The 26,247-nt window shown below is 41.8% G+C and overlaps 1 protein-coding gene, 1 long non-coding RNA gene and 1 other non-coding gene across 4 annotated transcripts in view; 2 read left to right on the plus strand and 1 right to left on the minus strand.

The window, feature by feature from the left end:
• LRPPRC (leucine rich pentatricopeptide repeat containing) overlaps window positions 1-891 on the minus strand; it is a 100,811-nt gene extending 99,920 nt beyond the window's left edge. The window contains exon 1 of one of the 2 annotated variants that reach the window (XM_071208794.1): window positions 663-861. In XM_071208794.1, coding sequence (XP_071064895.1) covers window positions 663-811 — 149 coding nt within the window. In that variant the 5' untranslated portion in view covers window positions 812-861. Of the gene's footprint in view, window positions 1-662 lie in introns of both variants that reach the window. The other variant, XM_012524195.3, reaches the window with a different exon arrangement.
• Window positions 892-1,131: 240 nt separating this feature from the next.
• On the plus strand, window positions 1,132-10,522 carry LOC105745914 (uncharacterized). Its single transcript, XR_001118482.3, has 3 exons — window positions 1,132-1,378; window positions 7,515-7,603; window positions 8,489-10,522. It is a non-coding gene; the product is annotated as an uncharacterized lncRNA (long non-coding RNA).
• Window positions 10,523-12,799: 2,277 nt separating this feature from the next.
• On the plus strand, window positions 12,800-12,909 carry LOC111763619 (U6 spliceosomal RNA). The gene has a single exon (XR_002796458.1). It is a non-coding gene; the product is annotated as a U6 spliceosomal RNA (small nuclear RNA).
• Window positions 12,910-26,247: the final 13,338 nt, after the last annotated feature.

Here is a 26,247-nt window from a genome sequence, read left to right on the forward strand (position 1 = left end):
GCTAGTTTTACTTGCCTTTGCATGCCTGATCCCAACAGACTGCCCAGTATGTATCCATTCATTCATTCATTCATTAATCTTTCAGTCTACCATGAGCAGTCCTACAATACCCTGGTAAATACTGGAGGAAAACTCCGTTCAAGAAAATGCAGGCAAAATGCAGGCAAAAGTTCAAACTGATCATAATTAAATGTTCATTCCTAAGCTATCTCCCTCCACCCCAACCAAAAAAATAAAGCTCTTGCAATTGAAGTCATAGGTGGTTACTGATCACCAACCAGATTCTCAGGTGGTACAGCTTCCAAGACTGCTAATCTTAGGAAGGGAATACCACCCGACCCCTGCAACAGCCTTCAAAGTTCCCTACCCTCCCCAGTTCCAATGATCCTATATCAAGGACGGACGTCTATGGCCCGAGGACAGGAAAACCTAGCCCGGGTCGGCAACCCAAGCCGGAAACGAGCCATGCCCGCGACTGTGACCTTCAAAAGGCGACAGCCTTGTCACCCGAAAAACCCCGGCGAGGAGGGTGGTCAGACGCCCTGGGACGTTTGGCCCTGGGGCGGCGAGGTCTCAGGTGGGACCCGACCTGCGCCGGGGCCCACGACTCCGGGAAGTTCCCGCGCTGCAGGGTGACCTGAGGGAATGGCCTGGGCACTCACCCGGCTACGGGCCTGGCCCGAGCAGCAAGCCGACCAGGGGCGGCGTGCAGCCAGCCCGGGCCGCCGGCGAGGAGGCGCAGGGAGAGCGGAAGGCGCGCGGCCACCCCGGCACGGAGGAAGCAACGCGCGGGTCTCAGTAGGGCTGCCATGGCTCGGCCGGCCCCACGGCAGCATGCACAGAGGAAGAGACCCGGAGGAGCACGTGACCGCGGGGTCGCCCGGCGCGGGAGAGCCCAAAGGCCGGGAGCGCCAAGTATAGGGGGAGGCAAGGATTGTTTTCGGCAGAAGGATAACAAACCCTTCTTTTATGAGGGATTTGAGCTCCTAAGTATGTTTAAATAAATGATATGACTTTATTTATCATCTAAGGCGTCTTCTTATTTCGTCAAATGTTCGACATCTCCGCATGTTCCGGCCCTCCGACCCTGCACTTTTCAGTTGGTAGAGTCGGAAGAGGTCAACTCCTCCCAGTTTAGCGCAGGGGCTTGCGGAGGAGCCAACTAGAGCGAACACCCGGGAACTCTCTGGAGAGGGTGTGAAGAGCGCAGTGTGAAACAATTCTTTTTACAGAATGTAGATAGTGTCCTTTGGGTTCGGGAGTTTTGGGCTCAGCGCCGACGTTGCCGCGCTTACTGATAAGAAAAGTGTTAAAGCACCCAAGACTGTGGGACAGGAAAAAGGTTGAGGACCTTCTCACTGTGCTATGGGCCTCCAAGGTAAAATGTGAAGTGAATTGTGTTGGGGCTTGGGACCACTGTGAAGGAACACGGAGGTCCAACGCTGACCCCTTTCATACTCAGTACCTTGGTTTATGGGAGAAATGAATACTAAACCAAAGTTGTACAGTTTTAAAGCTAGAAGTGAATTCCTTATCTTTGCCAACCCCGCTCTCCACTCCCTCCTTCAGTAAATGTACCAATAGCGGAGGTAATGCACTGAAGTGATACAGAGTCTAGAACCTGGTCTGGAAAAAAAACAGTAGTTAGACGCATCCCTGATTTCACGAGGCTTACTTATAGTCTGGAAAGTTTCCCTCAGCACGGGTGGGAAGCCAGAAACAGGCTTCCACCCCTCTTTACCTAGTTGTCTTCTACCCATCCCACAGTGAACATTGTGACATTTCCTATGGAAGCTGTCCCCAATGGACAGTTCATAATAATTTTTCCATTTGGCTGTTTCTCCCATTGGACAACGAGCTCCTTGAAAACAGGAAGCCTCTTATTGTTGCCAAAACACCTGCTCAGTGCAAGGCACACAGTAGGTTGCAATATTTACTGAGTCAATATTTATTTTGGGATTTCCTAGCCCACCTCTCCTTTGAGAGATTGAGAAACAGAAGACTAATGAAGGCTAAATTACCTTCTCTGGATTATACGCCTGGTCATTAAAAATATGTTTAATTTATTCACTCATTCAGCACTTACTTAGCACATTTCCTTGCTATTGGATATCCTGGGGATATAGCAGACAACAAAACATACAAAGCCTGACCTCTGATTAAGCTCTCCTGTACTAATTTGGAAAGAGGTAACTGTGATGTAAAACAAATTGGGGAGAGGGGAGCTCTTTGCTATTTTAGATAGGATGAATAAGAAAAAGCCTTCTAAGAAGTAGTCATTTGAACAGTAAGGAGGGAGCCAGGACGATTTTCTAAAGAAAAAGTGTTCAGGGCATAGGGAACAGCAAATACAAAAGCCCTGAGGCAAGAACAGGTCTAGCCTATTCAAATAATAGTAAGGAGGTCCTTGTGAACGAGAGTAATGAGCAAAGGGGAATCTGGGCGTGGAGTCCAGAGAGGCAGTTAGTTGGGAACCAAATCCTATAAGGTGTAATAGGTCACAGTAAGGACGTTCATTTTTATTCACATTGAGATGGGAAAGTTTGGTATGTTGCTGTGATATGAAACCATTTGCATTTTTGAAGGATTATTCTGGTTGCTGTGCAGAGAGAAGATTTTAAGGGAATAAGGAAAATAAAAGTAGGGAGACTAGTTAGGAGGCTCTTGTACTATCACAGACTGCAGATGTGGTAGCTTGGACTAGGGAGATGGAAGTGAGGTGGAGAGAAAGGGTCAAATTTCTCTTTAGTCCTATATTTAAATAGTAGAATGAAGAGGATTTACTTACAATTTGGCAGTGGGGTGTAAGTTAAGGATGACTCCAAGGCTTTTGGGCTGAGTACCTGGAAAGGTGGAGATGACATTGACTAAAATGGAGAAGACTGAGGAAGGAGCAGGTTTAAAAGGTGAAATTAAAAAGGGTTCTTTTGGGATGTTAATGTGGGGAAATGTGGGAGGGATAGGGAGTGGAGCATATGGGAATCCCCTATGTTTTTAATGTAACATTAATGTAATCTAAGTATCTTAAAAAAAAATTTAAAAGTATATTTTAAAAATTCACAACATACTAACCCCCCTTGAAGTACTGTTTGCATATTTTTAAAGATTTATTTATTTATTTAATTCCCCACCCCCACCCCGGTTGTCTGTTCTCTGTGTCTATTTGCTGCGTCTTGTTTCTTTGTCCGCTTCTGTTGTCAGCCGCAAGGGAAGTGTGGGTGGCACCATTCCTGGGCAGGCTGCACTTTTCAATCGCTCTGGGCGGCTCTCCTTACGGGTGCACTCCTTACGGGTGCACTCCTTGCGCGTGGGGCTCCCTTACGTGGGGGACACCCCTGTGTGGCAGGGCACTCCTTGCGCCTATCAGCACTGCGCATGGGCCAGCTGCACACGGGTCAAGGAGGCCCGGGGTTTGAACCACGGACCTCCCATGTGGTAGACGGACGCCCTAACCACTGGGCCAAGTCCGTTTCCCTACATATATTTTTATAATTAAAAACAAAATTGTATTTTAAAAATTAAAAAATATATATATGGTTATGGTCACCTTTGGAGGAAATTTTTTTAAAGTATATCATTCATTACATTAACATACAGGGCTCCCGTAGATCACCCCACCACCAACACCTTGCATTGTTGTGAAACATTTGTTAAAAATTATGAAAGAGCATTACCAAAATACATTTTACTACTAACTGCAGCCTATATTTTACATTTAGTGTATTTTCTCCCAACCCACCCAATTATTAACACCCTGTATTAGTATTTTTTTTTTAAAAAGTGATTTTCTGGAATATTATGCTTTTGGCACCTATTAGATATCCAAGGGTCAAACTTGAAAAGGCAGTTGGCTATATGATATACAGGGATAGAAATACATTGGGGAATATATACCTTATACCTAATATTTATAGCCATGGAAATAGATGAAAGCTTCTAGGAAGAAAATGTAGGTAGACAAGAGATGAGGTCCAAGGACTGAGGCTTGTCACACTGCAGTATTTGGAGGATGTGAAAATGAGAATCCAGCAAAGAAAACTAAGAAGGAATAGCCAGAGAAGTAGGAGAAACACTAGGAGAAGGTAGTGAGGTCCCAGATAACCCTATGAGGTATAAAGTAAATAGTTTTTCTGTGGCAAACCTTGCTTGCCCTTTTTGGTACTTGTTTCCCTACATTCCCAATGGAACAAAGAAATACCTAAACCCTCATCAATCAACAGGGAGCGTTTAGGGCATAGAGCATGACCAGTACACAAGATTGATGGCACTGGTCGAAACTTATTCTTGTGACCATTGAAGGTCTTTGTGTACAGACAATGAGAAAGAACTTCAGGAAGAATGAATCTCCTTCAGAATACCTCCCACTAGCTTTGAGCCACCTTTGTTCTTTACCTATATAAGCTACTGTTAAAGCTGTCCTGTTAGCAGGAGCTATCTGGGTCGGCCTGCAGCCCTGGACCACATCTTGTTAGCAACCTTCCTGCAATAAACAACTGTATGAATGGTGCCTGGAAGCATTCTTCTCAGTAGTCAGCACCCAAGAAACAGAGTGGCTGCAGTGCAACAGAGGAAAGTCTTTGAAGAAGGAAGTTTCAACCATATAATATGCTGCCGTTAGTTCTGATAAGATGTGGACTTAACATTGATCATAGTGTTTGGGAACTCAAAGTCCTAAAAAGAGCCATTTTGGTGAGTGTTGAGCCCAAAGAATCATAGAAGTGAGTTTAGGAATATATAGAAGAAAGGGAAGTGGAGATAGGGAGTATAGAGAAACCTTTTGTAGAGTATACTGTGAAGGAAGAAGCAGAGAAATGGGGTGGCATCTGTAAGTGGGGGTGAAGTAAAGGGAGATTTTTTTTTTTAACATGGGAGAGGTAATAGCATGTCTGATGCTTTTGGGAATTAGCCACATATGGCTATTTAAATTTAAAGTAAATGAAATTCAAAATTCAGTCTTTCAATTTGGGTTAGGGTTAGGGTTGCCCAATAGCCACATATGGCTAGTAGCTACCATATTGGGCAACACAGAAATAGAACATTTCCATGATTAAAGAAAGTTCTATCAGTGCAGCAGCAGAATGAAAAATTGGTATTGTGCAAGAGAGAGAGTACACTGGGAAGGCAAGAGAGGATGGGATCCAGTACGAAAGTAAAGGGGTTGGCTTTCGATAAGAGTCCAGGAAGCCCAGCCATTGTCCCAGAAGGGAAGATAAGGTCTGTGGGTACAAATGCAATAAGGTGGTGGAGGTAGCAGTAGGAATGAATGGAGGTTCTCTTTATTTTTTTTAAATACTTTTTTATTTTTTAAAAAGATTCTTAGATTACATAAATGTTACACAAAACTATTGGAGATTCCCATATGCCCTGCTCCCAACCCCTCCCACTTTTTCCCACATTTAACAACATCCTTCATTAGTGTGGTTCATCTATTAAAACTGATGAACATATCCAGAGCATTGGGACTAAGCATGTATTATAGCTTATATTGTAGTTTACATTCTCTCCTACACAATTTTGTAAGTTATGACAAGATATGTAGGAGGTTCTCTTCTAATTGCTTTTATCCCTTAAACTCTTAATTTTCTCCATCACTGTACCAGACTGAATTATGGAACAACTACGATGAAATCTAGGTATTCATTTATTCATTCATGCATTTATTCTGCATTTATTGAACACCTACTGTCTGCCACATGGAGTTAAGGATTCAGAAAAATATGATGGGCAAAAGTAGGAGTGGTCCATACAATTATGGAACTGACATTCTAGAGGGCAAGACAGGTATTAATCAAATAACCATACTAAATGAATTACACAGTGAAATAGGGGTTCTGAAGGAAAGAAACATGTTTACACAAGAGAATATGCCTAGTGTGACAGTTTGAGATTATGTCTGTGAATCCCAAAAAGAGAAAGATTATGTTTCTAAACTAATATCTTCCTCTGGGTGTGATATCCTTTGATTATATTAGATTTAGTCAGGGAGCCCTTGATTAGATTACCTCTTAAGATTGCTTTGAGGGCTTCCATTGATTCGACCACATCAGTAGAACATGACTCAGGTTGATTTCCCGCCCCCTTGGTGGGTTTGATATAAAATGGAAACTCACTTGAGATAGACACATGGGAAGAGAGCGCTCCGTCATTTTTTTTCTCTCCCCTTCCTCTCTCCCCCCCTCCCCCCCCCGATTTTCTGCTCTCTGTGTCCACTTGCTGTGTGTTCTTCTGTGACCACTTCTATCCTTATCAGCAGCACCAGGAATCTGTTTCTTTTTGTTGTGTCATCTTGTTATGTTAGCTCTCCGTTTGTGTGGTGCCATTCTTGGGCAGGCTGAACTTACTTTCACGCTGGGCGGCTCTCCTTACAGGGCGCACTCCTTGTGCGTGGGGTTCCCCTATGCAGAGGACACCCCTGCATGGCAGGGCACTCCTTGCACGCATCAGCACTGTGTATGGGTCAGCTCCACATGGGTCAAGGAGGCCCAGGGTTTGAACTACGGACCTCCCATGTGGTAGGTAAATGCCCTATCCATTGGGCCAAGTCTGCTTCCCGACTCTGTCATTTTTTATCCTGCATCCCTGGGGAGAGATGAGCCATTCTCCTAATAGCTTGCAGCTACCCTTGCAAAGAGAACAGAACAGTTGAGAAGGCCCAGAAAGAAATGAGCCCTATGCCAGGAGAGGAGGAAGCCCTGAGAGATAAGCCCTATGCAAGCCTGCAACTTAGAGAGAGGAAACCTAGAGGGGAAGACTGAACTGTCACAGAGATCAGTAACCATCTTGTGTCAACACATGGCAACTGATTGGTGAGAAAGCAATCTTGAGTTGGACTCTTTAGGGCCTTGTAACTGTAAGCTTTTACCCCAAATAAATACCCTTTATAAAAGCCAACAGATTTCTGGTACTTTGCATCAGCACCTCTTTGGCTGACTAATACAACTAGCCTGGGGAGTCAGAAAGACCTCCCATGGAAGGGACTCTTAGGTTGACATCTGAAGGATGAATAGGTATTGACACATGTGCACACACATGTGCCTGTGTCTCTGTGTTTCATATGTGTGTATAAGAGAGAAAGTGTGTGTGAGAGAAAAAGAGTGTTGTTTGCTTGTTTTTGGTTCAGACTTCCCAAGACCTTTTCAGATTTCTTTAAATGTACTCCACAAGCTGTGGCAAAGCAGAAGAGAAGTCCAGTCTGAACATCCTTGGTTTCTTCCTTAGCTTATTCTGAACTAAGAAATGGACTCACATGCTAGTTGGAAATTCTTTCTATCAGAGAGTGAAGTTGCCTCTGAGCAATAACTTGTTAGGAAGAACAGATGAGAAGCCAGACTTTGCAAAAGTACTTAACTGCTTGGTTTCCTCATGTGTAAAACTGACATTAACAACCCCTTCCTTATAGGGTTTTGGGAGAAGATTAGGTAAAGTGAAAGTGCCTAAGGTGCCAAACATATAGGAAGCCCTAAAAGGTAATGTAGTTATTATTGTCGTTTTTGACTTCTTGTGTTGCTTTTCAGATCTAAACCTATGAATCTGGGCTCTTCTCTACTCTTGCCTTGCAGTATGAATTTTGACACCAACATCTTCACTGCCCACTAACCTACAGGTAGTGTCTCAAACTCCTAATTTAGTTCACTCAATTATTAGTGCTTAATGTATATAATGCCCAGGGCACAGGAGTTATGCATTCTGCACTTGATGAGCTTAGTTTATAGAATAGGACAAAAGGGCAGCGGACTTGGCCCAGTGGTTAGGGCATCCGTCTACCACATGGGAGGTCCACGGTTCAAACCCTGGGCCTCCTTGACCTATGTGGAGCTGGCCCATGTGCAGTGCTGATGCGCGCAAAGCAGATGCAGCAAATAGACACAGAGAACAGACAACTGAGGAAGGGGAGAGAAATAAATAAATAAATAAATCTTTTTTTTTTTTTTAAAAAAGAGTATTAAAAAAAAAGAATAGGACAAAACACATATTATACACAAATAACCATTACATAAGGCCATGTGATAAGTACCACAAAGAAGAGGCAAACCAAGTGACAGAAGGTTCAAGAATAGAAGAAGATAAATTGAGTAGAATTTGGAAGAAAAAAAAAAAAAAAGAATAGAAGAAGATTTTGTGGTGGGAATGGCATTTTGGCCCACAGAGGCATGGGAAGGTATAAAGTAGAGGTAGTGGCAAGGGGAGATCCAAGAAGAAGAAACATCAAGAGCAAAGGAACAGAACTCTAGTCCCTGTACCATAGATTCCTCCTTAACCTGCAAAAAGTGTTTTCTGGAGACAGAACTCCCAGAGGTGTCTGTCCAGAGCATATCAAGTAGCTTTTAAACTTTGGTGACTGTGACAAATAGTAAGAAATATATTTTTTGGATGACATAAATATACATATACAATAAGAAATTGCATGAAACAATAATTAGACATACTATTTGTGGTACCCTTTGCTATTTACTAATCTATTTTCTTCTTCTGTTTTTTTTTTTTTCAGATTGTTTTTATTTATGCCCCTCATCCTGCCCTGCTGTTTTTTTTTGCTGTCTGAAATTTTATTATGGACTGGTGTTACATGATAATAAGAATTATTGCTAATTTTTTAAGGTGTGAAAATGGCTTTGTAGTTATGCCAAAAAAATATCTATAGTTTTAGACATGCATGCTTGTGTATCTGGCAGTAAATTAACATGATATCTTGGCATTTTATTTAAAATAATTCAGCAAAGAAAAAAGAAAGGTATAGAAGAAGCAAACATAACATCTTTTTTAAAAAAAGATTTATTAATTTATTTCCCTTCCTTCCCCCCCACCTGGTTTTCTGTTCTCTGTGTCTATTTGCTGTGTCTTGTTTCTTTGTCTGCTTCTGTTGTTGTCAGCAGCACGAGAATCTGTCTTTCTTTTTGTTGCGTCATCTTGCTGTGTCAGCTCTCCATGTGGGTGGCGCTATTCCTGGGCAGGCTGCACTTTCTTTCGCCCTGGGCTGCTTTCCTTACGGGGCGCACTCCTTGCACATGGGGCTCCCCTACGTGGGGACACCCCTGCGTGGCAGGGCACTCCTTGCACGCATCAGCACTGGGCGTGGGCCAGCTCCACACAGGTCAAGGAGGCCCGGGGTTTGAACCACAGACCTCCCATGTGGTAGACAGATGCCCTAACCACTGGGCCAAGTCCATTTCCCAACATAACATCTTGATAATTGTTGAGTCTGTATGATGGGTATATGCGGATTCATTTTACTGTTCTCTCTACTTTTGTGTATGTTTAAAAATGTTTATGAAAAAATATTTTAAATGCTGGTTGTATTTGATTTCACTACTCATTAACATAGCATGACTTAGAGTTTGAAAGACACTGAACTCAATCATGTCTCTATAAATGCAAAGTTGACAAAAAGCCAGACTGTCACAGAGCTGGAGACCTGTTAGTGGGAACAACATGGTCTATTCATTTCCCCAGCAATGAGTTGCTTAAACATCAAAGCTTCTTGTGGTTGTTAAAATCATTTTATATAAAATATGAAATATTTACAGTCTAAGACAAAGATTTTCATTTAAGACCAAAGTTTAAAAAGAAAGTAACATTTTTGTCTTTAAAATTCTGAGCTGAAAGTATGGTACTTAACACCCTGAATGGAGAATTTACAAGACAGTGGACATTAATCTTGCTTCATTTTAACTTTTTTTTTTTTTTTTGCCTCATAAAAATGTATGACATGTCACAGAGAATCAGAAAATGGAACTAATCATTCATAACTATTTGTCAGTCTTTTTGGGACCTTCTCCAATTTTTACAGAAACACATTCAATATAGTGTGAGCAGAGAACCAAGTGATTGCCTTGAGGTTAAAAGCTTATTTTGTTTAAAAGCCTTAACAAATTTTAAACAGCAGGTTTAATGTTTAGCTATGAGTTTTTCTTAAAGCAACTTGTCTGATGTCTCAAGGCTTTCTTCCATCTTTGACTACATTTTTCATATCCAAATTTATTCTTGTATGTAATTCCCAATTATTCAAAAAACATTCTGTTTGGAACCTTTGTTTGCACACAGCCTGAGATTCTCTTTACAATTTGTGATTGTTACACCCTTCAGCAACCCTTCTGTCAAACAATGATTCATAAGTGCACAAACCTGGAAGACAGAAGCAGGGTCATTTACTATAAGAAAGTAACCACTGATGGCAACAAGGAGTTGTGGATATTTTTCCTTTGTTACAATGTGTGAAGGCTGAAAAGTTTGTCTTTCCCACTGGGCAGATAGTTTCTGAATAAATCGATACAGAAACAGTAATGAAATATAATTTGCATTCAGTGTACTGCACAAATGAGTTTCTTCAAGATAGAAAATGGTTATAATCCTCATAATAGTTGGAAATAAACTTTAGGGAGTCTTTATTCAACAATCATTTTTAACTCCTAAAATGTGATGTAGGCCTTTAAAAAAAAAGAAACATTTTATTGACTGTAACATACACAAGTACAATGTATAAGTGACAGCTTGCTGAATTATTATAAAGCAAATATCCATGTGATCAGTGTTCTGGTTGATTTCTATTTTTCATTCATATGTGTTTAATTCTCTGCACAATGGACAATGCAGAACTTCTGTTTTAGTTTGTGTCTCTCTAAGGGTTGTAAAATAATTTGGCTTTTAAAAATAGTACACTTTTATGCACCCAGCCTTTTAATTTCAGTTTAATTGCTTGGGGGAGGGGCTAACATAGTTTATTTGGCTTAGTAAAGAATATATGGAGTTTCCATTGCATTGAATTGCAAAGACAGTTGTTCCAGCTCCCCATCTTGCTTTCTTTTCTCCTTCTAATCGAGATTGGCACTTCATCAGGCCTGACTAATCTATCACCCTGGTCAAAGTGACAATTCTGTACTGTAATAATCACAGCAATAAGACCCACTCTGGCCTAATCAAAAATTTTCCCCAAAGGAGCTAGTGGGAAGACTCTTTTGCTTTTTTAGGACTTGGAGCTTGAATGATGTGTTTGATTTTTTAGGACTTGGAGCTTGAATGAGGTCTGGCTGCAGGCAGCCTCTTCTCCACCATGCAAACAAAGCCCATTTTCAATGGGGAAAAAAAAGGCCATAGACAGGAGGATGCATATCAGAGAGAGAACATTCTGATGACCCATGTTCATTATCTGGATCCAGCAGGACCTTCTGGATTCCCCAGTAAAATGATTTAATTCCTGTTTATTGGGTAAGCCAACCTGAGTGGAGTGTCTGTCATTTGCACCAGAAAAAGTCCTGGCTAATGTAGAAATTGGTATCAAGAAGTAGTGTCATAAGTAATAAATAATAAATCCTAAAATGTGGAACTAACTGAAGTCGTGGAGGAAGATAGGATATGGATCAAAAAGATTTCCTCCAGGAAGCAGATATGGCTCAAGTGACTGAGCTCCCATCTACCACAGGAGAGGTCCAGATGCAGTTCTCAGTGCCTCCTAAACAAGACAAGCAAGGCAGGGAACTGATGTAATGGGCTGGCACAGCAAGATGATTCCACAAAAGACGCACAGAGGAAAACATAATGAGAGACACAACAAAGTAAGGAGTGGAGGCAGCTCAAGTGATTAGGTGCCTCCCGCCCACATGGAAGATCCCAGGTTCTGTTCCCAGTTCCTCCTAAAAAAAACAAACAAACAGCACATAACAAACAGATACAGCAAATGCAAACAATGACAGGGTGGGGAGAAATTTTTAGAAATGTTTAAAAAAATGTAGGAAAATTATAAATGAGTCTAACTCCGATACATTGGGGGGATAGGATATCATATATTCCAAGGTAAGGGCCACTGACAGGGTGCCAAGTTCCTGGGGTTGTCTGCCTGCCTATAGTGTCTAGATATCTCTAGAGCCTTCAAGATTCCCCATGAATGTAATTATTATCACTGACTTGTACCCACGAAAGCGGACAAAATGGGAAATTTTGTTTTGTATACATGTTACCACAAAATTTTTTAAAAAGAAAAGAAATCACACATTTGATAAGTGGTTAAATCATGTTTGAAACTCAGGAAAGTGGGTACCAAAGCCAGTGTGTGTAACCACCATCATGTACTGTTTGAAAATGGCCTTAATGCAACAATAATGGTGACAATTTCATCAGGCTGATAGAAGATATTTTTGGGTTCTTTTGGAGTCTTTTGCTACTCCTCCCAAGAACTCTCCTACCCCAGCCAACACTGATTTCTCTATTTTCTTAACTCCTTATATTCCACTTAATATCAAGGAAGCAGATGTGACTCAAGCAGTTGGGTGCCTGCCTACCACACGGGAGGTCCCAAGTTTGGTTCCTGATGCCTCTTAAAGAAGACAAGCAAGACAGCAAGCTGACAAAACGGGCTGGTGTGGTAAGCTGACACAACAAGATTATGCAGCAAGGAGACAAAACTATGAAACAGAATGAGAAAAACAACAAGAGTCACAACAAGCAGGGACGGGAGGTGGCTCAAGTGATTAGGCACCTCCCTCCCACATGGGAAGTCCCAGGTTCTGTTCCTGGTGCCTCTTAAAAAGAAGACAAGTATGCAATGAACAGACATAGAGAACAGACAGCATATAAAATGGGGGGTAGGGAGGGGGGAAATAAATCTTTAAGAAAAAAAATCAATATCACACAATTTAGCATGTATTTCTCTTTTCATCATATTAGTCTTTTCAACTAGTCCAAAAAAACCTATGGAGAACTTAGGTTCAGTTTTACTTCTCCCCCTTTTAGCATCTGGCACAGGTGCTGATTCATTATTTACTGACCGGATTTGGAAGTGCTAAGTTGACTTTAGAAACCTGTTACTGTGCTCGCCTTCAGCAGCACATATATACTGGGGTTGGGGCGATACAGAGAAGATTAGCATGGCCCCTGCGCAAGGATGACACACCAATTCGTGAAGCGTTCCATATTTTTGAATGGGGACCTCATATTTTTTTAATGTAATATCTTTTTAAAAAATGAATAAATTGAGTAGAATTTGGAAAAAAATAATAAAAATCTCTTCAAAAGAAAAAAGAAAAAAGAAACCTGTTACTTGTGAACTTTTTTTTTTAAGATTTTATTTCTTTCTCTCCCCTCCTCCCCGCCCATTGTCTGTTCTCTGTGTCTATTTGCTGCGTGTTCTTCTTTGTCTGCTTCTGTTGTTGTCAGCAGCACGGGAATCTGTGTTTCTTTTTGTTGCGTCATCTTTTTGTGTCAGCTCTCTGTGTGTGTGGCGCCATTCCTGGGCAGGCTGCACTTTCTTTCATGCTGGGCGGCTCTCCTTGTGGGGTGCACTTCTTGCGTGTGGGGCTCCCCTATGCGGGGACACCCCTGCATGGCAGGGCACTTCTTGCGTGCATCAGCACTGTGCATGGGCCAGCTCCACACAGGTCAAGGAGGCCCGGGGTTTGAACCACGGACCTCCCATGTGGTAGACGGATGCCCTAACCACTGGGCCAAGTCCACTTCCCTACTTGTGAACTTTAGATTCATTTAGGACTGTGTTTCATGAGATTTACCTCACATTTTATTAGTTCCTACCTTTTGCAATTTTAGATGTTTAAACAGATACTTCCTTCATTCAGTCATATCAGGAATTCTTTTGTTGATCTCCTTTACTCAAACTGGTGTGGGAATATTCCCTTCCTGCAGCTGAGAGCAGCTCTTGAAAGATTTTCCTTTCAAGAAAGCTTCCAACAAGCTCTTTCCTCTTTGACTTTTGTTTGCTTCCTAGAAATGCCCATGCTGGGACAAATTTACTTTATTTAGATGCCTGTGATTGAAAAGACATTCAAATGATCTGCCAATGATAAATCATAAAACTTTTTTTGAATTCTATTTGTTGAGCTTGCAAATGTTCAGAGGAAGAGTGGTTTACTGAGTACCACTAAGATAAGCCTGGTGTTTGAAAATGCTGTAGGTTTGATAGCATTGAATTATAAATTGAATCATTACTAATTTAACCTCTGGGAGGTTTTCAGTGATTGTTTTATTCAACTTGACTAACTACACTGCCCATAGCAACCTGGCAATGAATCCCCTAGCGACACAAAGGGGCTGCCCAGCCCTGCTGCAAAAATGTATGACAGCTGCATTTGCCTGCAGAGTCTGGAAAGATCTAAGGTCTTTGGAGACTAGAAATGTGTTTTTTTCTTGTCTTAACTGGCAGCATGAGCCTCTGGCATTTCAAAGTGCAAGTCATTAGTGTCCACCAGGGTAATGTCAATCTGTCTGTGTTTCAGTCTCAGGACATTTTCCAGTTGCTTCTGCCACAACAATCTCTGCTGTCTCAGTGCCTCTGATGGCCCTTTTGAATTCAGGAAGCTCTGCAGTGCCAGGCACAGGACTACCTAAAAGCCAGTTGCTACCCCGATCCCCTTTCTCTTCAATTGTGGTTCAAAGTCATCCTTAAAGAAGGCCTAAAGCTTGTTTAGGACATGAGGCTTTGTTTGGTGTTTTCAAATTTGAGCTCTGAGAAACCTGATATATATCTTTTTAATCAGAAGAAAGGAGGCTCTCTTTTATTTTTGAGTTTAGGATTTGAGTCATGCAGTCTGGGAGAACTTAAGCTGATGTCGATCACATTCAGGGAAATATAATCCTAGGAGATAGAGAAGAGGGAGACATGAGAATTGCTGGAAAGCTAACAAAAACAAGGCACTTGAATGATGGGAAGGGCTAATGAGAGCCAGAATGTCCAGGTGATGCTCGAAATGGGTGTGAGTGGTGGGACTGCTCAGAACACCTATCCTCTCCCATCTTCCTGGACTTGCTGCTGCTTGAGCTGGGCATTCATGGGAGATTAAAAAGAGGGGAGGGTGTTATCCTTTCATCAGATCTTCCCAGACTCCCCAATGTGCTAATGTGGCATGAAGCCAAACCAAACTGAAGACTTAGTTGGCGGCTTTAAGAGCCTTGGCCTTTTATTTAATCATCAGAAAAACTAAGGCTTGTAAGTGCTGGTAAAGTGCCAGATTAATTATTCAGAAACAAGTGCCTGGGATTGGACCAAGTGTTGTCTCATTAGCATGCAGTGTCCATGCTGGGGTCTGGTTAGAAAAGCCACAGAGACCAGAGGAGGGGTCAGTGGAGAGGGAACCGGGAGAAAAATAAAAGTAACTTGCCCAATATTAGGCAGCAAATTCTCCCCAGTACAGGGTACTGCCCAGTGGGCCTTATTCTACAATATGCAAGACAATTATTCTACCAGCCTTTTGCATCTGTAACCATAAACTTGGCCTTCCTTCCTCTTACAATCCATTGTATCTAAGCCCAACCCTCCCATTCATGCTCAAATCTTACCTCCTCTTTCCTATTCAAGGACTTCACTCTTCTTTCTCCATGTCATTAAGACTGCCGTCTCTAAGTCCTACAGTCTAATGTATTTTTTACCTTAAAAAACAAAAAACAAAAGCTCTGTAGACTCTACTTCTCTCTCTAGCAACTCCTTTTTGTTTGTTGTTTTTTTTTTTCTTTGTGATGAAATTCCTAAAGAGTTGTCTGCAACTCTTGCGGAGTTGAAGTTATTCTCTACTTCTTCAGTTTCCACACTTGTATTTGTCAGGGTTCTCTAAGGAAACAACCAACAAGAGATATCTGTAAGTAATATGAGATTTCATAAAATTGTCTCACACCATCGTGGGATGCATAAATTCAAATTTCATAGGGCAGGGTGCAAGCCAGGAACTCCGATAAAAGTACTTGATGAGTTCCCCAGGAGAAGCTGTCTGTCTGAAGTAGAGATGGGCATTCTCTCTTCTGATTACTGAAATCACTTCTCCTTTTAAGGCCTTCAGCTGATTGGATGGAACCTCTCATTACTGAAGGCAGTCTCCTCAGTTGATTGTAGATGTAATCAGCCATAGATACAATCAATTCACTGATGATTTAGGTCCACAAAATGTCCTCACAGAACAGTTTGGCCAGTGCTTGCTTTACCAAACAACTGGGCACCGTCACAGTGCTCTCTTGAAATCATTCCTATCACACTTTAGTCCCCACTTACAGTAACCATCCTACAATCAAATCCAGGGGTGAATCTCAGTCCTCATCTTACCTGACCTATCTGCAGCATTAACATATTGGTCACTCCTTCCTTCTTGAAACACTTTATTCACTGGGCTTCTGTGTTGCCACGCTCCTAGTTCCTCCTACCTCCCTAATCATTCCTGCTAAATGACTGGATTTCCTCCTTTCCCCTCCCCCTCAACCTCTGAACTTTGGGCTTGGTTCTTGGGTTTCTTCTCTCATCTAGTCTGGTGGCTTTTTTATACCATCTTTATGATGGTAACACCCAAATTCCTATCCCACTACTCCCATGAGCCCCAGTCTCCAATCCCCACTTGAATATTTAACAGATACCTTAAATCTCACATGTCCAAAGCAGAACACTTATTGCTTATTCTCTCTGACCAAAACTTCTACTCCCACATTCTTCCCTGTTTCATTCATGGCTCTTTCATTCTCCCATTTTTTTCAGATTAAAACCTAAAAAGTCACCCTCTCACATGACACATTTAACCCATCAATAAGTCCTGTCAACACCATCATCAAAACATACCCAAATTTCAAAACACTTCTCACCACCTACATCATCACCACCTGGTCCCCACCCTCATTAGCTCTCAGCTAAACTGGAATAGTCTCCTAACTGCCCAACTACAGTCTACTGTCCAAAAAGCAACCAAAATTGTATTTTAAAAGACAAAAGCCTGAGGGAAGCAGATGTGGCTCAAGTGATTGGGCTCCTGTCTACTGCGTGGAGGGTCCTGGGTTTGAAACCTGGTGCCTCCTGGTGAGGGGCAAGCTGTCCTGAGTGGTGCAGACAGGTGGCTGATCTGCATGGCATGGAGAGCTTGGAGCAACAAAAAAGAGACACAAAGGAGAGACACAACAAACCAGGGAGCTGAGGTGGCTTGGGCGATTCAGTGCCTCTCTCCCACGTTGGAAGGTCCTGGGATTGGTTCCCATGCCTGCTGAAGAGATGACAAGCAGACACAGAAGATACACACCAAATGGACACAGAGCAGACAGCAAGTGCAAGTGGGGGTGGTGGTAGAAATAAATACAATAAATCTTTAACAAAACAAAAACAGAAACCTGATAATTTCATTTCCCTTGTCAAAACTCCATATGGCTTTTTTTTTAAGATTTATTTATTTCTCTCCCCCCACCCCCATTGTCTGCTCTCTCTGTCCATTTACTGTGTGTTCCTCTGTGTCTGCTTGTATTCTCATTCAGTGGCTCCAGGAACCGATCCTGGGACCTTCCAGAGTGGGAGAGAGGCAATTACTCTCTTGCGCCACCTCAGCTCCCCTGTTCTGCTATGTTTTCTTATTTTCTCTCCTCTCTCTCTTGTTACATCATCTTGCTGTGCCAGCTCTTCACTTTGGCTGGCGCTCTTGCACGGGGCAGGTTTCTTGTGTGAGGCAGCATTCCCATGGAGGGTGGCTCCCCTGTGTGAGGCTGCATTCCTGCGTGGGCTGGCACTCTGAATGGGCCAGCTTGCCTGTGGGCCAACTTGCACTCACCAAGAGGCCCTGAGCATCGAACCCTGGACCTCCTGTATGGCAGACAGTAGCCCAATTGGTTGAGCCACATCCGTTTCCCCTATATAGCTTTTCATCCTACTTAGAACAAAAATCCAAAGTCCTAGGAAACGGACTTGGCCCAGTGGTTAGGGCGTCCGTCTACTACATGGGAGGTCTGCGGTTCAAACCCCGGGCCTCCTTGACCCGTGTGGAGCTGGCCCATGCGCAGTGCTGATGCGTGCAAGGAGAGCCCTGCCACGCAGGGGTGTCCTCCGCGTAGGGGAGCCCCACGCGCAAGGAGTGCGCCCCGTAAGGAGAGCCGCCCAGCGCAAAAGGAAGTGCAGCCTGCCCAGGAATGGTGCCGCCCACACTTCCCGTGCTGCTGAGGACAACAGAAGCAGACAAAGAAACAAGACAACAAGACAGCAAATAGACACAGAGAACAGACAACCGGGGGAGGAGGGAATTAAATAAATAAATAAATCTTTAAAAAAAAAAAAATCCAAAGTCCTTACCATGATTGCATAAGATCCTATATGATATGGCCCTTGCCCACTCCAGCCTTATCACCACATCCTTGATGCACCTTTCCACACCCATGGCCATCCTGCAGTGTCTCCAACTCCTAACAACTGTCTCTCAGATACCAATTATTACGCTCTTCCTATGTACAAACTAATATACTAGGCACTTTACAGATACAATTTTTAATCCTAACTAGGACCCCTTGACATAGATATTAATATCCACTCTAAACAAGCGAGGAGACTGAGTCCCAGTAAGATTAGGAACTTGCACAAAGCTGGGATTTGCATCCAGGTCTGACTGATTTCAAAGTCCAAACTCTTTGTGTTATCATGATGTCTCTTTGCAACCTTGCTGTAGCCCAGGATATGCCAGTGTTAACTTAATATCCTCAGTAAAATTTTACTTTGTTGGGGCTGGGGGAGGGGCCTGTAGGTACTGATGTCCTGGGATCTCTGCTCATTATGAAGCTGACCAAAAAGCTGTTGAAAGAGGTTGCTGAATTAATTGATCCTGTTTGTAAACTCCTTGGCTCTTCAGAAAAGAAGTGTGAGGGAAGTACAGTGCATTCCCATCTGAGTGATAGAGCCTGCAGGGCCAGCGAAAACCTGCTTCTGAGAAAGGGCTGCAGTCAAGGCTCTTTTTTGTCTCCAAATGCTAATAGTTCTGGATTCAAAATCTTTTCTCCTTTTGACTGGACCCAGTATATAATAAAACAAAAAACTTACAGCATATAATTTGGCATTTTACCAGTGTGGTAGGCTCACAAAAATTTTGTTCTCCCTGACAAGGCTCAGATAATTCTATCAAAATAAATCTCTGAGGGAAAAAAGCCTTCTTTTAAAGTCTATGAGAAGCCTTTTCAAGAACAAAAACAATACTTAAAACTGATATTCTGTGTATCTTCTTTTTCTTCTCTTTTTCAGAAGAAATCCTGTCCCTTCTGATAATAGAAAATAAAAAATGTCAGGGAGAAATGTCAAAATTTAGCATGGTGAAAGGGGTGGAACTTTTCTCCCACACACTGCACTTTGAATTTCAGAAGGCTTTGGGCACAGGATGTGTGGGAGTTGGGTCTCCACAACCACAGCATCTTCTGCCTGTGCCCATGCCCATGCCCATGCCCATGCCCTTGTCCATGAATAACTTCAGGGGTTTTCCCCTTTGCCATTAGTCCTTGATTAAGAGCACAGTCAAGTATTGTCTGCATCTTCTCCAAATGGACTCATAAAAATTTGCTCTCTCAGGCTTTGCAGATACTGCTGACCAAAACGTGTTTGATCAGAAATGACTAGTTTCTTGCGGGTGGATCACACAGCAGGGTTGAGTGGGAATTTTATGTTCATTTTAGTAAAGCCATGTGTTTAACATTGTGCCAGGTGGCATGAAAGCTACAGTGAGGAAGATGGAAGGGGTAAAACCACATTTATTGAGAATCTATTATATGCTAAATCATTTGTACTATATATATATATATAATTTCAAAATATATATGGGAAACATTATTCTTCTTGGTTAAAGATGCAGAAATGAAGGTCTGAAAGGTTAATTAACTTACCCCTAAGCAAACCAGGAAATGGAGGAGCCTGAATTAAAATGTAGAATTGTCTGATACTAAAATATATGTCCCTTTCATTGTATTTACTTTGGCACAAAATTAAAGTTTAGATTCCCTTCCAAAAGTACTGTGGTCCAAAATGATATGCCAGATTTGTCAAAGGCAGGTAATAAATGCTGAGGAAATTTGGAGAAGAGGAAGAACAAAAAACCTTTTGTTACCAAAGTTTTCATAGATGAGGCAGGGCAGGAGCTGGGTCTTGAAGTCTGGGTGGAGTTTTGTATGAGCAGAAAGGAAAGCCATACCAGATGAGAGCTTTATAGCCTGGGAACCAAAATAGGCTAAGAAGCAGAGGGAAGACAGTGGCATATGAGGGGTGAAGAATTGGTTGCTCTGGCTGCTGCCAAAGTGTTGCTGAAATCAGTAGGAGATAATTCTGTGCAGGTATTGGACTAGATTGTAAAACACTTTGAAAGCCAGGCAGGGGCATAAGTAGAAAGTTATGAGTGAAGGGTGAATAGGACATGTGCTTTCCAGAGGGAGAAATTTTATAGTTACCTGAAAAAATGGTAGACCTCTCAGGCAAAGGTGAACCATCTACATACATTAGGGTATGTAAATCATAATTTTGTTTTGTTCTACAATATGGTAAAGCTACAAGCTATTCTTCAGATGGAAAGTAAAATTCATAAACCTGTAAATATTTTTTTGACACAAGTGCTCGGAAGAACCTTCAATCCACCATCATCAGGAACCGAGAGTGAAGAGAAACAGCCTACAGCGATGTGTCAGCACCACGGACAGCGGAATTTAGGCTTATAATAAGTCTGGCATACTCAACCAGTGGAATGGGCTACAGAATTTCAAAGACTTATCTTTCTACCAACCTTCCCTTTCTTTGAACTCCTGCCAGGTAGAGGAGAGCCCACATGTGCTCTTTCTGGGGACTCTGTACATAAGCACACACAAACACGTACAGACACATATACACACACAGCACTTTAACTTATCAGAAAATAAAAACTAATTTTCCTTAAAAATATTGGGGACCCTGGAAAAAGGAAATACAGAAATTTTAAATTGGAACTTTTGCCATTCTCAACTCAACCCTCCCCGAAAGCCAAGGCATAGAACCAAGTTGATCATCATGTTGATCTCATGACTAGCAGTCTAGCCAATTCTTCCCGGGTTAAGGCCCCTGACATGTCTCCTGCTGAGGCCCAAGATGAGAAAGGACAAAACCCTGCAGAGACTGGATAGCTTAATTCGTTTTTCTTTTTTATTAGAGAAGTTGTGGGTTTGTAGAACAATCATGTATAAAATACAAGATTACCATATACCACCCTATTATTATGGATATCATAATTCTAAGAGTGTATTTTGAGTTTTGTTTGGTTTCTCAATTCTCTTTTGCAAAATTCTTAATCAGGCTTAGCTTGTGGTTGGGTCTAAATGACATCTCAGGGCTGCTGCCAGGGTAGAATAGTACTCTTTGCTAGAGGGTGTAAAAGAAAAGAATTGAAAGAGGAATATAAAGGGATCTAGAATCTATAAAAATCATCTGCAGCAAATCTCATCCCTAAAAAAAAATTCTGTTGCTGAGGGGTATTATCAATTTTACTGTTGTTGAAGACTTTAACCCTACCTGATGGGCTACTTCCTGATTAATTAAACCTTCAATGGATAGTACAGTCTTATTGTTCTATCTCTTTAGCATGGCAATCATGGGATCTTTTTCCAATGTCTCTTTCTAGGATGACCTCATACTAATGAATGCTAATGACCACCACTTGTGAAAAAGTTCTACTTCTCTTGTTTAGTGACTTTCCCCAATCAGACATTATGGGCCTCCACATCATTGTCTTTACAGTCCCCTTTGCCTGACATGCTCTGAATGTGTCAAACCTTTATCTCTTCCTGAAGATTTTACCCATCTTTCAAGGCTTTATTTTCACAGGCTTTTATTAACCCTCCCAACTAAATAAAATACTTTCAACCCAATATCACCTACAATGCGTAACTTCCTATTTTGTACTTTGTGCATTTGGAATATCTCTCTTTACATTAGATTGTGAGCTCTTTGAGATCAGTAATTGTACATACCATGGGGCAGTCCCTAAGTACTTGTTGAGTTTAGTTACTTGGAAAAATTCTGTGTATAAGGCTACATCTGTATACCAGCCCTTCAATTAAACTTTCAGCATGGATGTGAAGGCTGAGACCATCTTAGAATGAAAAGAAAAACAGACAGGACTTGAATGGATTGCCACAAGACCCCTCTCCCCAACCTTTCTTGAATTTTGAATTCCTTTGTAGCAAAGGGAATGCAGGGTTGGCTTCCTCATTTAACCATCACAGTGGTTTTTGAGGCGCTTAAAAATTAACATTACCCTAATGCTTTTCTATGCCACTTGACAACAGTGTACAGGTATTTTACATAACTACTGTATACTGGAAGTGTCTTCAATAGAATGTAGCGATCAAAATCAAGATCATAATTATATCCCATCAGTGTTTCCATTATAAGCACCTCTCTGGAAGGATTTGTTACTCAGTTGTTTAATTTGTATCAGGCTTCAGCTTGACATGCAAGTTCTTAGTCCTGCTATAACATAGGGAATCTTTTTCTGCCTCAAAACGTACATTTTAATCAGTACAGCAATTTAGTATGTGGAATGCTGTGCTTCTCTGCTAGGGAAACACTGGCCAGTCACATCATTTTACCTTCCTCGAGCAACTCTGATGGTCAAGGCTGTGGCATTGCTCAGAGTCCGCTGTGAGCCATTCCAAGGATTGGGTGTCATCCCTGGACACAAGTGACACAAGGGCTTCCAGGAACATGAGTGTTTCTGAGAATTCATATTAAAGTACTTAAGGCAAGGAGCGTCCAGTTAAATACTGTACAGGATGCCTAGCCTCTTCTCTTTTGTTACCTGCTTACTAGGGTTAGTAGGGGATCCCCAGGAAAATGGGAGCTCTCTGGCCCCCTGCCTAGGAGTCAGTCTTTTATTTTCTTTCAACCAGAAAGTCAGCTTTGTCAATCTATCTTTGCTCATAGGTGATCAAAGAGCATTTTTATTAATTTTAACTTTAAAAAGTTTCTTTCACGTAGAGTAACAAATATGAAAATAGTTAGGAAAAGTCTTAAAAAACAAGGATAAGTTTGGTAGAGATTTGAAAAAATGCCATTTCACAATAAACCCCAGGAAATGTTGTCTTTGTTTCCTCAGGACTGACACTAGAGACAAATATCTCCACTTGGAGCTTTTGTGTGTGTTTAAAATTGTCTTTTTTACTTTATAATCACTGAGCTGTTATGGTTATTCTGAATCTGCTATTTAAATGCAAGAAGGATGATTCTGAATTATTACATATCCTGTATTTTTAAAGATTTATTTCTCTCCCTTTCCCCACATTGTCTGCTCTCTGTGTTCATTTGCTGTGTGTTCTTCTGCATCTGCTTGCATCATCTGGCAGCAATGGGAAACTGTGTCTCATTTTTTATGTGTCATCTTGTTGTGTCAGCTCTCCATGTGTGCACTTTTTTTCACACGGGGCAGCTCTCCTTTTGGGGCACACTTCTTGTGCATGGCATGGCACTCCTTGCATGGGGCAGCACTGTACATGGGCCAGCTTACCACATGGGTCAGGAGGCCCTAGGGATAAAACCCTGGACCCTCCATATGGTAGACGGATGCTCTATCAGTTGAGCCACGACTGCTTCCCTTTTTTTTTTAAATGAGATTCCAGGGAATGAACCTAGGACCTTGTACATGGGAAGCAGGTGCTCAGCCAGTGAGCTATATCCACTCCCTAGTGAGAGTTAGTTTTTTGTTTGCTTTTGTTTTTAGGAGGTACTGGGGATTGAACCCAGAACCTTCTACGTGGGAAGAAGGCACTCAATCACTTGAGCTACACCCACTCCCCACAAACTTACTCTCGAAGCACACCCATATAGTTGAGTTCATGTGCATGGGGCTTGACTGTGTAATTGAGTGTTTCAAATTAACTTTCATGAAGAACACATTTATTAAAGGATTACGTAATAAAATGTGCTAATTTGAAGCTTAAAAATGTATTATTAAGACTCACTCAGATGTGACTTCTCTACACATGCCTCTTCTGTCACTTTTACTGAACCTGTGGTTGGTGCTGGGGTTGGTGTATGGCCAGGAGACTTGGATCTCTGGATTGTCCATGTGCCAGTTGGGCCCTGAGCCTCAGCAGAGTTGCAGCACCTACTCTACATTTTGTTGGACTTGCTCAGGTCAGCTAACAAGGAGGTGAGGATGGTACAACCACCACACCAAGTAAATGAGAGAGTCTACAACTGTAAGCAAGAGAATCCCATCTATCAGCCATGTGGGAGCTAAGGCTCTTCTCAATTTAGAGGTGGAGTGGGCATCGCCATCCCAAGATCCTCAGAATGGAGAAATAAAATATGGGTTAGAATGGACTTACTGGTATTCTACTATAGAATTATCATTACTCTAGCAATGGAAGAAGTTATATCATTGATGTAGAGAAGCAGGGAGGGGAAAAAGAGGTTGATATGGGGACATTTTCAGGACTTGGAGTTGTCCTGAATGATATTGCAGGGACAGATGCAGGACATTGTATATCCTGCCATAACCCACTGAATGGAGTGGGAGAGAGTGTAAACTATAGTGTAAACTATAATCCACACTGTGTAGCAGTGCTCCAAATGTATTCATCAAATGCAACCAATGTACCACACTAATGAAAGAAGTTGTTGATGTGGGAGGACTAGGGGTTGTGGGGTGTGGGGTATATTGGAACCTCTTACATTTTTTAATGTAACATCTTGTGAGATCTATGTGTCTTTTAAAAAATGGTAATTTTGAAGAAAGAAAAGAAAAGAAAAAAAAAGACTCAACAGGAATTACAGCAATTGTTTAGAACTTGGAGCCATGAAAATTTTTTTATTTTGTTTGTTTGTTTTGTATTTTATCGATGCCCTTCAGCCAAAGACCACCAAAGCACATATAGTAGCACAAATTGGATTTGTTACTCGTTGCACCAAGGGAGAGCACACACCTTGAGAAACTTTGGGGTGTTTCATTAAGAGGGTGTTAGAAAGACCCTATTATAGGATTTGAGCTTTGGTTAGGTCATTTTGGGGAGGATTTAAGGAAGTAGGGTCTCGCTCTGGGTTGGTTGCTGTTAGAAAGTGGGAACAATTCAATGATTAGACATCTAAATAAATCTTATCTATAGGGAGGGCATACTAGAGGGAAGATAAAGTTATAATTGGTAAAGAAGCAGCAGTCAATCATATTAACTGAAAGAGGAGGAGGTTTGGTATTTTATGTTCCACAATGACCTTGTCTGAAGTGGATGTTCTGTAAGATGTTTATATTTAACAGGAGAGCAAGATGGTTTGGCTGTGAGCTTTAGATCAGATTACAATAACATTGAGGCCTACTCATAAAGTTCCTGTGTGTCAGGGACTACTTTTGTCTTTTTAACTGACATCATTTAGAATTGCTGGCACACCAACTTAAAAAAACAAAAACAAAAACACACAATGCACCCCTTTATTGCCTGCATGAAGAGCAGACTGATCTCACCACTTTACTCTTGGTTCACCACTACTATACTGTTTTGTGGAGGGGAGATAGGGATGGGGAAGTAGATGATAGAGGTTGGTCATCAACAGCCTAGATAGTCAAATTAAGGGATTTAAATTTCCTTTTAAAGCAATAGAGACGGTATTAGTCTGCCAAGGGGTGCTGATACAAAGTACCAGAAATCTGTTGGCTTTTATAAAGGTATTTATTTGGTATAAAAGCTTACAGTAACAAGACCCTAAAGAGTCAAACTCAAGGTTGCTTTCTCACCAAAGTCAGTTGCCATGTGTTAAAGCAAGATGGTCACTGATCTATGCCTGGTTTCTCCTTCCTGGGCTTCCTTTTCCTCTTGAGGCTTCTTGGACCCAGCTCCTTCCCGATCTTAGCTATAGGATGGAATAGGGCTTGACTCTCAAGCCTTCCTATACCAGTCTCTGGCATAAAGCTTGTTTCTTTCCGGGCCTTCCAAGCTGCTCAATTGCTCTGTTCTCTTCAGCTGCAAACAATCAGGCAAATGGCTCTTCTCTCCCTGGGGCCCCAGGATCAAGCATGACAGAGCTCTCTCTCTTTTCCCATATGTCTTCTTGAGTGAGTGTCCATTTATATTAGCCCACCAGGGGTTGGGGACTCAACCTGAGTCACTCCCTACTAATGTGGTCAATTCAAAAGCCCTAAATTGATTTTATCAAGTAAACTTAAATCCTTTGAATTTAATACAGTCAAAGGGAAGTCTCGCCCAGAATAGATTAGTTTACAAACCTAATCTTTCTCTTTTGGGGATTCAAAAATAACCTTAAACTGCCACAGAAACCATTGAAAATTTTAAGCAAGGGATATCAGATGTATCCTTTGGAAAGATCACTCTGTAAGGAAAAATGGATTGAAGAGAAGGTTAAGATACGGAGAACCTATTACAATAGTCCTGGTAAGAGATAACAATGAGTTGACTTAAGGCAATGGAGAGAAGAGGACAGATCTGAGAGGTAGAATGGACGGGCCTTAGTGGTTTTAGAACATGGATGCAGAGGACTCAAGGATGGCTTCCAATTGAGCAGCAGGTGGTTGG

This window comes from Dasypus novemcinctus, chromosome 17 (assembly GCF_030445035.2).
Source record: "Dasypus novemcinctus isolate mDasNov1 chromosome 17, mDasNov1.1.hap2, whole genome shotgun sequence".
In the NCBI taxonomy this organism is placed as follows: Eukaryota; Metazoa; Chordata; class Mammalia; order Cingulata; family Dasypodidae; genus Dasypus; species Dasypus novemcinctus.